Source organism: Gasterosteus aculeatus, chromosome 8 (assembly GCF_964276395.1).
Source record: "Gasterosteus aculeatus chromosome 8, fGasAcu3.hap1.1, whole genome shotgun sequence".
NCBI lineage: Eukaryota > Metazoa > Chordata > Actinopteri > Perciformes > Gasterosteidae > Gasterosteus > Gasterosteus aculeatus.
The window spans coordinates 7,627,661-7,641,620 of record NC_135695.1 but is presented as its reverse complement, the minus strand read 5'-3'; the positions used below and the strand labels follow the sequence as shown (position 1 = coordinate 7,641,620).

At 40.5% G+C, this 13,960-nt stretch overlaps 3 protein-coding genes and 1 pseudogene across 4 annotated transcripts in view; 2 read left to right on the top strand and 2 right to left on the bottom strand.

The window, feature by feature from the left end:
* The window catches only part of LOC120823611 (pre-mRNA-splicing factor 38A), a 38,154-nt gene that overhangs the window by 18,276 nt on the left and 5,918 nt on the right, over positions 1 to 13,960 (top strand). The window lies entirely within an intron of this gene.
* On the bottom strand, positions 525 to 3,884 carry LOC120823607 (protein IFIT1 homolog B-like; annotated as a pseudogene). Its single transcript, XR_013468568.1, has 3 exons — positions 3,744 to 3,884; positions 1,562 to 2,259; positions 525 to 1,199 (listed from the first exon to the last, which is right to left on the bottom strand). The product of XR_013468568.1 is annotated as a protein IFIT1 homolog B-like (transcript).
* LOC144411408 (pre-mRNA-splicing factor 38A-like) lies at positions 7,720 to 10,062 on the top strand. The gene is made up of 7 exons (XM_078107962.1): positions 7,720 to 7,903; positions 8,253 to 8,374; positions 8,515 to 8,600; positions 8,715 to 8,757; positions 8,856 to 8,947; positions 9,149 to 9,197; positions 9,608 to 10,062. Exons 1-7 carry the CDS (start codon positions 7,767 to 7,769, stop codon positions 9,754 to 9,756), a joined length of 678 nt encoding a protein of 225 aa, XP_077964088.1. The 5' UTR covers positions 7,720 to 7,766; the 3' UTR covers positions 9,757 to 10,062.
* On the bottom strand, positions 10,177 to 13,743 carry LOC120823606 (interferon-induced protein with tetratricopeptide repeats 5-like). Its single transcript, XM_040183737.2, has 2 exons — positions 13,606 to 13,743; positions 10,177 to 12,153 (listed from the first exon to the last, which is right to left on the bottom strand). The coding sequence occupies exons 1-2, from the start codon at positions 13,611 to 13,613 to the stop codon at positions 10,848 to 10,850; spliced, it is 1,314 nt and encodes a 437-aa protein (XP_040039671.2). The 5' UTR covers positions 13,614 to 13,743; the 3' UTR covers positions 10,177 to 10,847.

Genomic DNA, 13,960 nt, shown 5'->3' with positions numbered 1-13,960 from the left:
GGAAGGTTTACTGATTACTCAAGTTTAGAAATAAAACAAAGATGTATATATTTGAGGGTCATATTGCCCCCAATGGCCCCAAATAAGACACAGTTATTTTAAAAATGTGTTTCTGTATGTGTGGTGGCGTGGTGTGGTTAGCTCAGCTGCAGAGCGGCGAGCGGGGGAGTGGTTCAGGGAACGGTGCCAGCAGGTATTTAAGAAGTACATCTGAACAACATCCTGACTGATTGTCTCCCCTGTGAAATCAGTGAGCAGGACTTGGAGAAAGGAGAGACTGGAGCGGACGCTCTGGGGCAAGGCCGAAGAGTGGAGCACCGAAGCCACAAAAGTATATTATTAAGTAGACCCGTGCATCCTTCAACGCACCCGGCGGTAGTAGCTCCATCACGGTTACAGTATGTTAAGAAGGAACTTCACCCTCTGACCTGACATTTGTCATAAAATAAAGACATCTTTTTGTGTGTTTTTGAAAGTTTAATTGATTGAAGATCTTTATTGTCATGTGTACAAATTATATTACTCTGTTCAACCAAATTCTCATGTTGCTTTTAACCTCCTTCCACGAAAAAAAAGGATTTACACAGCCTCTTGCAGGTTTTCCAGAAACTCCTCTATTTCTCTGCACTTTGGGCTCCTGCCTTTATTTTTCATCTTCACCAGAGCTTTAATGCTGCTCTCACGATAGAAGGAATTTATCGGTATCTTTGCTGCCTTCATGTTATATTCTATTGACTTGTTGTAATCTTTCAGATCAAAGAAAAGATGTTTAGCGTAGTGGTTGTAAAGCACCTGTTTCTCTGCAGGTTCCAGCTCCCTTTCTAGCAGTTGTTGGAACAAACGTTTGGCTTCATCCTGTCTGTGTTTGGACTTTGAATATATATCTGCGAGGTCCATTTCCTCCACAAGTGCAGAATCTGGGTAAAGAGAAACCACCTCCTTGTGGAGAATGACTGCTCTGTCAACCATGCGTTTATCGACGCCACTGTCGCTGAAAAAAACAATCTTCCATTTGAGAGTTAGTGCAGCAAATTTCTTGAGATAACGCTGATCTGGATTGTTTTCCACCGCCTTTGCTGCCAAAAGAATGGCCTCATCAATTAATCTACAGGTTCTGTAAACATGAAGTATTGCTCTCATCTCACTGTAGCTGCTGACGGGGTTTATTGAAACCCTTTTGGCTAACTCACGTGCTTCGTCTTGGTGGTTAGCACTGTTGCCTCACAGCAAGAAGGTCCTGGGTTCAATTCCGCCCAGTGGCCTTTCTGTGTGGAGTCTGCATGTTCTCCCCGTGTCTGCGTGGGTTCTCTCCGGGTTCTCCGGCTTCCTCCCACAGTCCAAAGACATGCTCTGGGATCAGGTTGATTGGGGACTTTAAATTGCCCGTAGATGTGTGAATCGGAGTGTGAATGGTTGTTTGTCTCTGTGTAGCCCTGCGATTGGCTGGCGACCAATCCAGGATGTACCCTGTCTATTGCCCGAAGTTGGCTGGGATGGACTCCAGCCCCCCCGCGACCCTGTGTGCAGGATAAGCGGTTTGACAATGGATGGATGGATGGACGTGCTTCGTCTGCAACGTCTTGCCTCTTCGTTGCACGTATCTGAATGTCGTAAGCAGCGAGGTACAAGTTCTCTGGATCCTGTTCCTTGGCGTCTCGCATTTTATCCAAGATGTCAGCCTCCATCTTTGTGCTGCCTCGAACAAAAGCCCTCGCTAACCCGATGACGTGACTGGTGTTTCACTCCACCATGTCTGGCTGCATCTTGATGGCTTTCTGGAAGTAATCTGACACCAGCTCTCGTTCTATGTCGAGGATCATCAGGGTCCAGGCTTTTTCAGCGTAGAGTTCTGCATGGAGCTCGTCCTCTGATGGAGTTGGGTATTTCTTCTTTAGGGTGTCAACCTTTGAAAGGTAAGCCTCACTCTCTGCTTGGTCTCCCAGGAGGTGGTGCAGCCAAGCCAGGTTCCCGTAATTCACCACCAACCAGGGACCTTCCCCTGCCCTTCTCATCTGGCCGAAGGCCTCTGCAGCCTGGAGGAAGAAACTCAGGGCATCTTCGGTGGAGCCCAGCTTGCACTGAATGAAGCCCCTCAGGTTGTAGATGTGACCCAGCCAGCTGTTTCCTTCCTCCGTTCCGATCTCGTCCAGCTTGTCGCGGTGAAGTACAAGGTTGATCTTGCTGGGCTCCAGAATCCAGGTAAAATGACACTGCAGGGCCTCCAGTTTGGACCTCAGTGTTGTTTGACTCTGATCAGCACTGATGTGGAATAAGAATGACAAATATTTAAATATATCACCGGTTAATATAATATCCTCAAAAGCCTGCTGTATTATCATCATTTTATATTGAGGAAGGGAGGAAGAAAGAAATGGAGTTAGCAGTGTTGAATGCTGTAGGAAGCAAACAAACAACAAGAAAAAGTATGGTAGTGTCAGTAATTGAAGAAGTACAAGCACGACTAGTGGTAATAATGATATTATGTGTGATGTTATATATTTTTTTATTTTTATGTTTTTTTAAATATTTTTTAATACCGTGGTGTGAAAAGTTAAATGATGTTTTGTCTTATTACGTTATTATTAATGAAGTTAAGTTAAGGAAGCGAGCGGTTTCAGAATTGACCACAAGAAGGAGCCAGAGAGAGAGAACAAGTCCAACAGGTAACAGACTGGGCGGGGCTACTGTTGGGATTACAGCCAATCGCTGAAGGCTGTAAAGGGAACGTGAACACCCCCAGACACAAAGAGGCCTGCTTCTGGCAAACAAAGCCACAGGCTGAATTCCAATAGTCCTTTTGGCTTCAAAGGTTCCTCACTGAGTGAAATAAGATGAAAGTAGTGTATGTGGATGTAATAGGAGCTGTTTGAATTCTCTAATGTTAAAGAAAGGAGCTTCAATGCTTCCCTGAACCTGGTTGTTTATGTCGTCTGCATGACTCAGCTTGTTTCTGTTAGTTATTAAATCATTTTTCATTTTAAACTTAAGCCGGCTTGTTCTTTTTACTTTGCACCACCAGCTGGAGGCGACGGGAATAGTGTTCTTAGAGAGGTTCAATCCCCACAGTAGGGAGAGGAAAGTATACGTGAAGAAGGACATCTTAAAAAAGAAACAGACAAACCGACAAAGGAAGCCAAATGAGTGGACGAGTGAGAAATGAAGGCAATGGGACAGTGGGAGGAAGGAATGGATAAAAAAGAGGCATAAGAATCGACAAAATATAATAAAATGGCAAGACAAAAACAAAGGCTGAAATAAAACCCGAGGTGAGCAGAGTATCAAATGAATATTATTAAAGAAAGGTAGTAGGAAGTTTGAGGATGGAAGAAATAGGTGTGGCAGGCAAGAAAAATTAAGGATTAACCGGGTAGGAAGTAGGAGTCAAGTAAGTAAGAAAGGAAAGACAAAATAAGGATTAACCGGGTAGGAAGTAGGAGTCAAGTAGGTAAGAAAGGAAACTAGTGAAATGGTGTGAGCCAAGACAAATGGAGTAAGAAAAAATACAATTTAGAGAAAACTACTGAAAAGTAATACTTGTTAAGAATAAGTTGAACATTTTTTCTTGATTCCCTTTGATAGTGTCTAAAAAAACAGGATAAATGAAACACCGGAGAGATCAACGAAGTAAAGACAGAAATTTGGGAATATAGCAAGGAACTACTAATGAACTTAATGACAATATGTTTGGGCTCTAGGACACAATGATACGATATTAAATCAATAAAATAGAAACAGCTACTCACCTCATCATTCAGCTGTTTCAACAAGTTAGTGTGGCTGGTTCTTGCTGTTGATGCTGCTTCGGCTTCTCTGGTGTAAGTGATAAGATGTTGGCCACGCAGCTTTATAGGTTCACCGTCCCGTTGTAGCGTGTAGTTCAGGTGTGACATTTTAACAAACGGTCCTTCGCTTTCGTTTCTCAGGAATGGAAGCCTACGAACACGTGTGATTACAATCCTAAAACATAAGTCATCAACAGCTGAGACTATATTTTAGGAAGATCTTTAGTGAATATTAACAAAAAAACGATTCCACATCTTTATACCTGGGACCTTTTCGTCAAATGGAAATATTGACAAGTTGTGACACCTTTGAATCTTTACATGAACATCTTTACGTATTGAAATCTGTCTTTGAATTCTCCTTAGTTTTGGGAATAAATGACACAGCCGAGTCCGCTGGCTACCTGGGGGGTTTGTGTGCTCATGAAAACCAACTTTATTAATGATACGTAGAGCTTGTTTTTGTAACAAGTGTGTTTATGAGTGTTTTATAGGTTGACCCCCATACCTTCACACAATATGACACAGTATGATATACACAGAAGTAATAGTGATTTAGTATCGCTATTGAGTTGTACAATTAATACAAATAAATATATTGTCTCCATGTTACTTTATGATTGATTCCTACACAAAGGAATTTATTCTCCTTTAATTTTATCTTGACAGATTTTTAATTCAATATCCCGATCCAATTTATTTTGATTTCCAAAGACCATGAATGTTGTTTTCTTTATGTTAAGACATGATGCATTAACATCAAACCAAGACTTGACTCAAGACAAGACTCCCAGCTTCATATGTTCACAGACCTGTTGAAGCGGATAGTTGAGGAGCGGCACTTTAACAAAAGCTCCTCGGCTTTTGTTTCTTAGTAATGGAAGCCTACAAACACGTATGATTACAATCCTAAAACATAAGGCATCAAAAGTTGAGACTATATTTTCTCACACTCTATAAATAGAAGAAACAACAAGATGTTAAGAACTTTTATTTTTCCCTGTGGCGCAATTTGTTATTGAAGTACACAAGAGCCAAACAAAAACATCCATCAGACCTTTGAAAATCAAACCCTTGTTGGCTCAGCGACCTGAAAAGATGATTAAACATTCAAAGTCAATTATTTTACAGGAAGGTACTCTACCTGCAAAATCATCTCAAAATGTAAAAACCTAAATGGTTAATGCACAGATCTACTGTGTAGGAGGTATTTTTAGCTCTCTTATAGTTAGCAGGTTTGGGATATCTCCTTTTAGTTGTATATTCATGCAGCCTTCTGGAAACTCCAGAGTGAATCTTTCCTATTCGTTCTATCTAATCTCATCAGTTCAGGAGCTTTACAAAGGTCTTAAATACAACTAGACAGATTTATTCAACTTAGTGGTTTTCTTTTTTCTTTGGCATTCCTTGTTTGTATGTTGTTATGGTGATAGCACAGATTCAAGACTGGACTGGAGTTTCAATACCAAATACTTTATTGAAGAACATAAGCCATAAGTTACTGAATACTGTCTAAACACAAAGAGCCCAATAATACATGTTTGTCAGCCTCAATCTTTTTGTTACAACCCTTCCAACCCTTGGCTGGTTCTTGCCGTTGATGCTGCTTCGGCTTCTCTGGTGTAAGTGATAAGATGTTGACCACGCAGCTTTATAGGTTCACCGTCCCGTTGTAGCGTGTAGTTCAGGTGTGACATTTTAACAAACGGTCCTTCGCTTTCGTTTCTCAGGAATGGAAGCCTACGAACACGTGTGATTACAATCCTAAAACATAAGTCATCAAAAGCTGAGACTATATTTTAGGAAGATCTTTAGTGAATATTAACAAAAAAACGATTCCACATCTTCATACCTGGGACCTTTTCGTCAAATGGAAATATTGACAAGTTGTGACACCTTTGAATCTTTACATGAACATCTTTACGTATTGAAATCTGTCTTTGAATTCTCCTTAGTTTTGGGGAATAAATGACACAGCCGAGTCCGCTGGCTACCTGGGGGGTTTGTGTGCTCATGAAAACCAACTTTATTAATGATACGTAGAGCTTGTTTTTGTAACAAGAGTGTTTATGAGTGTTTTATAGGTTGACCCCCACAACTTCACACAATATAACACAGTATGATATACACAGAAGTAATAGTGATTTTGCATCGCTATTGACTTGTACAATTAATACAAATAAATATATTGTCTCCATGTTACTTTATGATTGATTCCTACGCAAAGGAATTTATTCTCCTTTAATTTTATCTTTTTTTTTATCTCAGATTTTTAATTCAATATCCCGATCCAATTCTTTTTGATTTCCAAAGAGCATGAATGTTATTTTCTTTATGTTAAGACATGATGCATTAACATCAAACCAAGACTTGATCATGAGACACGACCCCCCCAAAGAATGCGTGGTTACATCCTTGATCATGCAACACATGGCTTGAGTATTCGGAACCAAACATGCCAGATCTGCCCAACCTTCTCATATTATTAGAATGTCAAGATGTCACGTGTATTATTTTAAACACAGTCACAAGTTTGTAGATTCCTGACCAGGCAGTCCGACGTGTTTCGGTAAGGACTATTACCATGGCTACCTGGAGACACCTGCATCATGACGCTATGCTACCTGCAGCGGTTTGGTGTTCCTAAAGATAATAATAAAAATCGCACTCATTTTTTGGTTCACTAATCTGACCAAAATCTAATTTCAGGTTGCATTTAGAGTACGAGTATACGGTGGTCCTGAAGTGCAAAACACAACCCCCGCCACCCCGTAGCGTCCGCGGTACCCCCCCTTTTATTTACTTTTATTTACAACACCTAAATATAATTGAACAACAAAACACCGGTAAAACAATGGTGAAACACTAGTCGGACACTTTGAAGACACTCGTAAAACATCGGCATCTCTCCGTGACTTTCTGCTGCGCTCACTTCCCCCCCTCATCACAGCCTCTCGGTCCCGCCACTGATTTATTGATTGCCATAATATCTAGGAAGCGGAATTTCTCAGTTTAAGAATAGTTAAGGAGTCACGGTAATTTGAATCCGCCATGTCACTTTCCGTTGCGGGGAAAGGCTTCGGATTAAGAGGGTCCTCTGCTTCCTGCTATAAGGCCCTACCCTTTCCAAAAGAACTTAATGTCGTTGTGTTTTCCTATTTGCCGTTGCGTTTTGCACTTCAGGGCCACCGTACGAGTATGAAACAAGCACTGACTATGTGGTGGATGTTTCATCAACTATTTTGTCTTTTGTTTTAGGATTTGAGTTGATGCACGTGGACGAGTTCATGGATGAGCTTCTTCATGCAGAGAGGATGTGTGACATCATTCTGCCCCGCCTCCAGGTAGGTTCAGGCTCATCTGTTCACAGACGCCACTTGATTCACGTGCCCACAACCCTGACTCTGTGTGTGTGTGTGTGTGTGTGTGTGTGTGTGTGTATGTGCTTGTATTACGGAAAAGACACGTCCTTGAGGAGGCTGAAAGTCCAGCGGATTATCTCTAATGTTTACGGAAACACTGGAATCACTTAAGAAATGTTTAAAGTATTGCATACTCCAGACCTGTTAAAAAAACTTCGCTAAAGCTAACTATGCTAGTTAACGTTACCACAAACCTGAAGTTTACTGTTGTAACCTTAACGTCAACTGTTCCTTTTGTCTGACAGAGGCTAAAAAAACTAAGATATTTATCTGATTCAACATTGTAAGACAAATGGGGCTTTTTAGGTTAAACTTACTAACCAATATCATCACATTTTCAAACTCTTTTATATATTTTTGTTATATGTTTAACGACAAACGACAAAAAGTGCAATGCTGCTTCTCTAAATACATTTGCTTGACACTTACACGTACTGTTGGAAAATTTCCGTACAAATCTTAATGCAACAGCATGCAATAGTGAGCCTACATTTTTTGTGTGCAGTTTGTCGCTTATTAAAGCTTGTTGTGATCCATAGCTGAGCTTGTTGTTGACAAAGCGATGGAGCTGAAGTACGTCGGTGGAGTTTTTGGAGGAAACATAAAGCCCACTCCTTTCCTCTGCCTCACGCTGAAGATGCTGCAGATTCAACCAGAAAAAGACATTATTGTTGAGTTCATCAAAAATGAGGATTTCAAGTGAGTTTCATTTCTTTTCATAGAAAAAGTTAACACTGGCCCTGTAGTGTCTCGCCAGGAAAAATGTCAGCACACTTTAATTGTGATTTAGTGAATATAAAATCTAGGCTGAACTGTTTAATGTGTCTATGATAGGGACACTATTTTTATTGTATGGCATTGTAGGTTTATGGTTTGGTATTTTGTGAGAGAAAGAATGAGATGTTAAAGAAACTACAGACGTCTGACAGAAAGTCGTGGCCACTGTAAAATACATATCTATGTCAAGCATGAATAGTGTCTCCTGTTTTGTACTTTGCTTCTAGTGGATCTCACACTACTCCCCCCCCCCCCTCTCTCTCTTGCTCAGATATGTTCGTTTACTTGGAGCGATGTACATGAGGTTAACTGGCACTGCAGTGGATTGCTACAAATACCTGGAGCCATTGTATAACGATTACAGAAAAGTCAAGAATCAGAACCGTAATGGGGGTGAGTTTTTGATTGAGGAACATTTCTGACTGCAACAATGCACATCTTGCAATCAAAAAAGTGGTTCCCTCTGCCTGCTGTTAGTCTCCTTTCAACCCGAGCAGAAGGAGCTATCTATAATATTTTATCTTTTGTTTTAGAATTTGAGTTGATGCACGTGGACGAGTTCATTGATGAGCTTCTTCATGCAGAGAGGATGTGTGACATCATTCTGCCCCGCCTCCAGGTAGGTTTGCGGCTCATCTGTTCAGACGCCACTTGATTCATGTGCCCCCAACCCTGACTGTGTGTGTGTGTGTGTGTGTGTGTGTGTGTGTGTGTGTGCGTGCTTGTATTACAGAAAAGACACGTCCTTGGAGGAGCAGATCTCCAAAGAGACGAAGGTACGTTTGCATTTACCTGAAGTCCTCGGTCACCTTTTTTAATATAACACATGTAGCACCTGTTAATTGATGTCTGTTTCTTGTGTGTACTCACGCAGCCCGTCACCCAGAAGAGAGCGCCACCGCAGCAAGAGCCCCCGCCGCCACCGCAGCCGGTCCAGAGACAGACGCCACCGCTCCAAATCTCCAGGTAACGAAATGCAAACCAAAAAAAAGAGGGCTCTCAAAATGAACGCCTTAATCTATGCAAGTTCAACGTGTTTCACCCAATGGAATTCTGCCTCCAAGATGATCTTGCGTGTATTTTTTTGTTTTAAATACAATTGCACGGTGTCTAAAATACAAGCTTTCTAAAGTGATTACGATGGTTCATTTCTTCTTACTGATCCAGGTCACCACAGAAGCCACAGACATCGCAGCCACTCAAAGTCCCCCGAGAGGTGAGTGAGACCCCTGTTGTTATTATAACTAAAATATGCAAATCTGTATGTTTTTACGGTAATAGCACAGATTTAAAACTGGACTTTCAATACAAATACTGTCCTTTGAAAAGAAAAAGACAGCTGCAAAATGCGTTATTGAACAACATAAGCCAAAGTTACTGAATACTCTCCAAACACAAGAAGCCCAATAATACATTTTTCCATAAAAACTAATCATTATTGCTTTGTTCTTGATTGGTTGTGCTGCTTATTTGTTTACTGTCCCCAAAAAACTGTATATTTATTTGATCATATCACATGATCTTCATCCTTTATTTTTCTGGATCTCCTGTCTTATTAGTAATTAGATATGAACCCTTTGTTTGATCAGTTCCATTTAACCTCATTATGTTTCTTTTACATCACAGGAGTTCAAAAAAGAGTCACAAGAAGAGTCGAAGAGGAAACGATTGATCTGTTTCCTCCTTTTTATTTTGCCTGTGATCTGTTGGTGAACTTGCCTCTAAATCTTTTGAAATTCAATGATGTTTTCAAATTTGTTTTATTTTTCAAGTAATTTCCACTTTAGGTCTTGGACCACTGACCTCTGAGATTTACAATGCAAAGCCCTCTGGTTTCAGCAGTGTGAATGCATCTGTATCCAATCACTCACCCCATCGCCAGCCTTTCTGCCTCGATCTTTTGGTTCCAACCATTCGAGAGGATTCAATCTGATTTAAAAGTACTCTCTATTGTCATAAAGTTCTGGCCTTCATTGATCTCTTTGGATCTGTGTAAAAGTAGAAAAATATGTTTCTGTATGTTAAGATGGAACTTCACCCTCTGTCGTGACATTTGTCATAAAATAAAGACCGTAATTCTTTTTTGTGTGTTATTAGAAGTTTGACTGATTCCTCAAGTACTCAAGAACAAAGATGTATATATTTGAGGGTCATATTGCCCCCAATGCCCCCAAATAAGACACAGTTCTTTTAAGTGGATTTAACTAGATTCAAGATATTTATTGTCATGTGTAGAAATTACATTACTCTGTACAACCAAATTCTCATGTTGCTTTGACTTCCTTCCACATAATTACAATGACTCACTAAAAGAGAAAAAAATACATTTACACAGGAATTGTTACAGATTTACATACTTAAAATGCATCCAATCAGTTGTATCAGGCTGTAATATTCAGGTTACAGGGGTCCATCAAATAAATTGTTACATTATTATTAGTTTCTATATTCCACTACTCCAAGTCATACAGCAAAGCAGATTTCATATACTGCTGCTAGTACTAGTAATATTCTTACATGAACTTAAAATACACAGCTAACAGGAGAAAACCATAATAACAGGAATATAATATACATTACATCTGATCAATATCTTTTTTTGATGAACCATGTGATATCAAATGATGACCAAAACATTTACACATGTCCACAGTGGATGTTATTTGAAGGACAGCGTTGTATTATTCAGCTTGTCATACACATCGCGTGTACTGCAAACAAACTACCAAAGTTTAAACACTAGTAGAAAAGCTTCTGTTTTAAAGGACACAAATAAATTGCTAAGTGTTTTTTAGGTAATGCAACTTCATCTCATCTTCACCTTCATCTCCTCCAGATTTGGAACCAGGGTTGTAAAAACAACCCACTATGGCTGTTGCAGGTTTTCCAGAAACTCCTCTATTTCTCTGCACTTTGGGCTCCTGCCTTTATTTTTAATCTTCACCAGAGCTTTAATGCTGCTCTCACGATAGAGGGAATTTATCGGTATCTTTGCTGCCTTCATGTTATATTCTATTGACTTGTTGTAATCTTTCAGATCAAAGAGAAGATGTTTAGCGTAGTGTTTGTAAAGCACCTGTTTCTCTGCAGGTTCCAGCTTCCTTTCTAGCAGTTGTTGGAACAAATGTTTGGCTTCGCCCTGTCTGCGATTGGACTTTGCGTATATATTTGCGAGGTCCATTTCCTCCACAAGTGCAGAATCTGGGTAAAGAGAAATCACCTCCTTGTGGAGAATGACTGCTCTGTCAACCATGCGCTCATCTACGCCACTGTAGTTGGAAAAAACAATCTTCCATTTGAGAGTTAGTGCAGCAAATTTCTTGAGATAACGCTGATCTGGATTGTTTTCCACCGCCTTTGCTGCCAAAAAAATGGCCTCATCAATTAATCTACAGGTTCTGTAAACATGAAGTATTGCTCTCATCTCACTGTAGCTGCTGACGGGGTTGATTGAAACCCTTTTGGCTAACTCACGTGCTTCGTCTGCAACGTCTTGCCCTTTCTTTGCACGTATCTGAATGTCGCAAGCAGCGAGGTACAAGTTCTCTGGATCCTGTTCCTTGGCGTCTCTCATTTTATCCAAGATGTCAGCCTCCATCTTTGTGCTGCCTCGAACAAAATTACTCGCTAACCCGATGACGTGACTGGTGTTCCACTCCACCATGTCTGGCTGCATCTTGATGGCTTTCTGGAAGTAATCTGACACCAGCTCTCGTTCTATGTCGAGGATCATCAGGGTCCAGGCTTTTTCAGCGTAGAGTTCTGCATGGAGCTCGTCCTCCGATGGAGTTGGGTATTCCTTCTTTATGGCTTCCACCTTTGAAAGGTAAGCCTCGCTCTCTGCTTGGTCTCCCAGGAGGTGGTGCAGCCAAGCCAGGTTCCCGTAGTTCACCACCAACCAGGGACCTTCACCTGCCCTTCTCATCTGGCCGAAGGCCTCTGCAGCCTGGAGGAAGAAACTCAGGGCGTCTTCGGTGGAGCCCAGCTTGCACTGAATGAAGCCCCTCAGGTTGTAGATGTGACCCAGCCAGCTGTTTCCATCCTCCGTGCCGATCTCCAACAGCTTGTCGCGGTGAAGTACAAGGTTGATCTTGCTGGGCTCCAGAATCCAGGTAAAATGACACTGCAGGGCCTCCAGTTTGGACCTCAGTGTTGTTTGACTCTGATCAGCACTGATGTGGAATAAGAATGCCAAATATTTAAATATATCACCGGTTAATATAATATCCTCAAAAGCATGCTGTATTATCATCATTTTATATTGAGGAAGGGAGGAAGAAAGAAATGGAGTTAGCAGTGTTGAATGCTGTAGGAAGCAAACAAACAACAAGAAAAAGTATGGTAGTGTCAGTAATTGAAGAAGTACAAGCACGACTAGTGGTAATAATGATATTATGTGTGATATTATATATTTTTTTATTTTTAAAATGTTTTTTTAATACCTTGGTGTGAAAAGTTAAATGATGTTTTGTCTTATTACGTTATTATTAATGAGGTTAAGTTAAGGAAGCGAGCGGTTTCAGAATTGACCACAAGAAGGAGCCAGAGAGAGAGAACAAGTCCAACAGGTAACAGACTGGGCGGGGCTACTGTTGGGATTACAGCCAATCGCTGAAGGCTGTAAAGGGAACGTGAACACCCCCAGACACAAAGAGGCCTGCTTCTGGCAAACAAAGGCTGAATTACAATAGTCCTTTTGGCTTCAAAGGTTCCTCACTGAGTGAAATTAGATGGAAGTAGTGTAAGTGGACGTAATAGGAGCTGTTTGAATTCTCTAATGTTAAGGGAAGGAACCTGGTTGTTTATGTCGTCTATATGATTCAGCTTGTTTCTGTTAGTTATTAAATCATTTTTCATTTTAAACTTAAGCCGGCTTGTTCTTTTTACTTTGCACCACCGGCTGGAGGTGAAGGGAATAGTGTTCTTAGAGAGGTTCAATCCCCACAGTAGGGAGAGGAAAGTATACGTGAAGAAGGACATCTTAAAAGAGAAACAGACAAACCGACAAAGGAAGCCAAATGAGTGGACGAGTGAGGAATGAAGGCAATGGGACAGTGGGAGGAAGGAATGGATAAAAAAGAGGCATAAGAATCGACAAAAGATAAAATAATGGCAAGACAAAAACAAAGGCTGAAATAAAACCCGAGGTGAGCAGAGTATCAAATGAATATTATTAATGAAAGGTAGTAGGAAGTTTGAGGATGGAAGAAAAAGGTGTGGCAGGCAAGAGAAATTAAGGATTAACCGGGTAGGAAGTAGGAGTCAAGTAAGTAAGAAAGGAAAGACAAAATAAGGATTTAAGGGGTAGGAAGAAGGAGTCAAGTAAGTAAGAAAGGAAACTAGTGAAATGGTGTGAGCCAAGACAAATGGAGTAAGAAAAAATACAATTTAGAGAAAACAACTGATAAGTAATACTTGTTAAGAATAAGTGAAATATTTTTTCTTGAATCCCTTTAATAGTGTCTAAAAAAACAGGATAAATGAAACACCGGAGAGATCAACGAAGTAAAGACAGAAATTTGGGAATATAGCAAGGAACTACTAATGAACTTAATGACAATATGTTTGGGCTCTAGGACACAATGATACGATATTAAATCAATAAAATAGAAACAGCTACTCACCTCATCATTCAGCTGTTTCAACAAGTTAGTGTGGCTGGTTCTTGCTGTTGATGCTGCTTCGGCTTCTCTGGTGTAAGTGATAAGATGTTGGCCACGCAGCTTTATAGGTTCACCGTCCCGTTGTAGCGTGTAGTTCAGGTGTGACACTTTAACAAACGGTCCTTCGCTTTCGTTTCTCAGGAATGGAAGCCTATGAACACGTGTGATTACAATCCTAAAACATAAGTCATCAAAAGCTGAGACTATATTTTAGGAAGATCTTTAGTGAATATTAACAAAAAAACGATTCCACATCTTCATACCTGGGACCTTTTCGTCAAATGGAAATATTGACAAGTTGTGACACCTTTGAATC

What these genes read in the sequence shown, in the direction of transcription:
- LOC144411408 (XM_078107962.1), top strand. Translation starts at nt 7,767, where the DNA reads ATGGAGCTGAAGTACGTCGGTGGAGTTTTTGGAGGAAACATAAAGCCC. An exon ending in AGATCTCCAAAGAGACGAAG is followed by an intron (nt 8,758 to 8,855) that starts GTACGTTTGCAT and finishes GTACTCACGCAG; the next exon opens with CCCGTCACCCAGAAGAGAGC. An exon ending in CCACCGCTCCAAATCTCCAG is followed by an intron (nt 8,948 to 9,148) that starts GTAACGAAATGC and finishes TTACTGATCCAG; the next exon opens with GTCACCACAGAAGCCACAGA.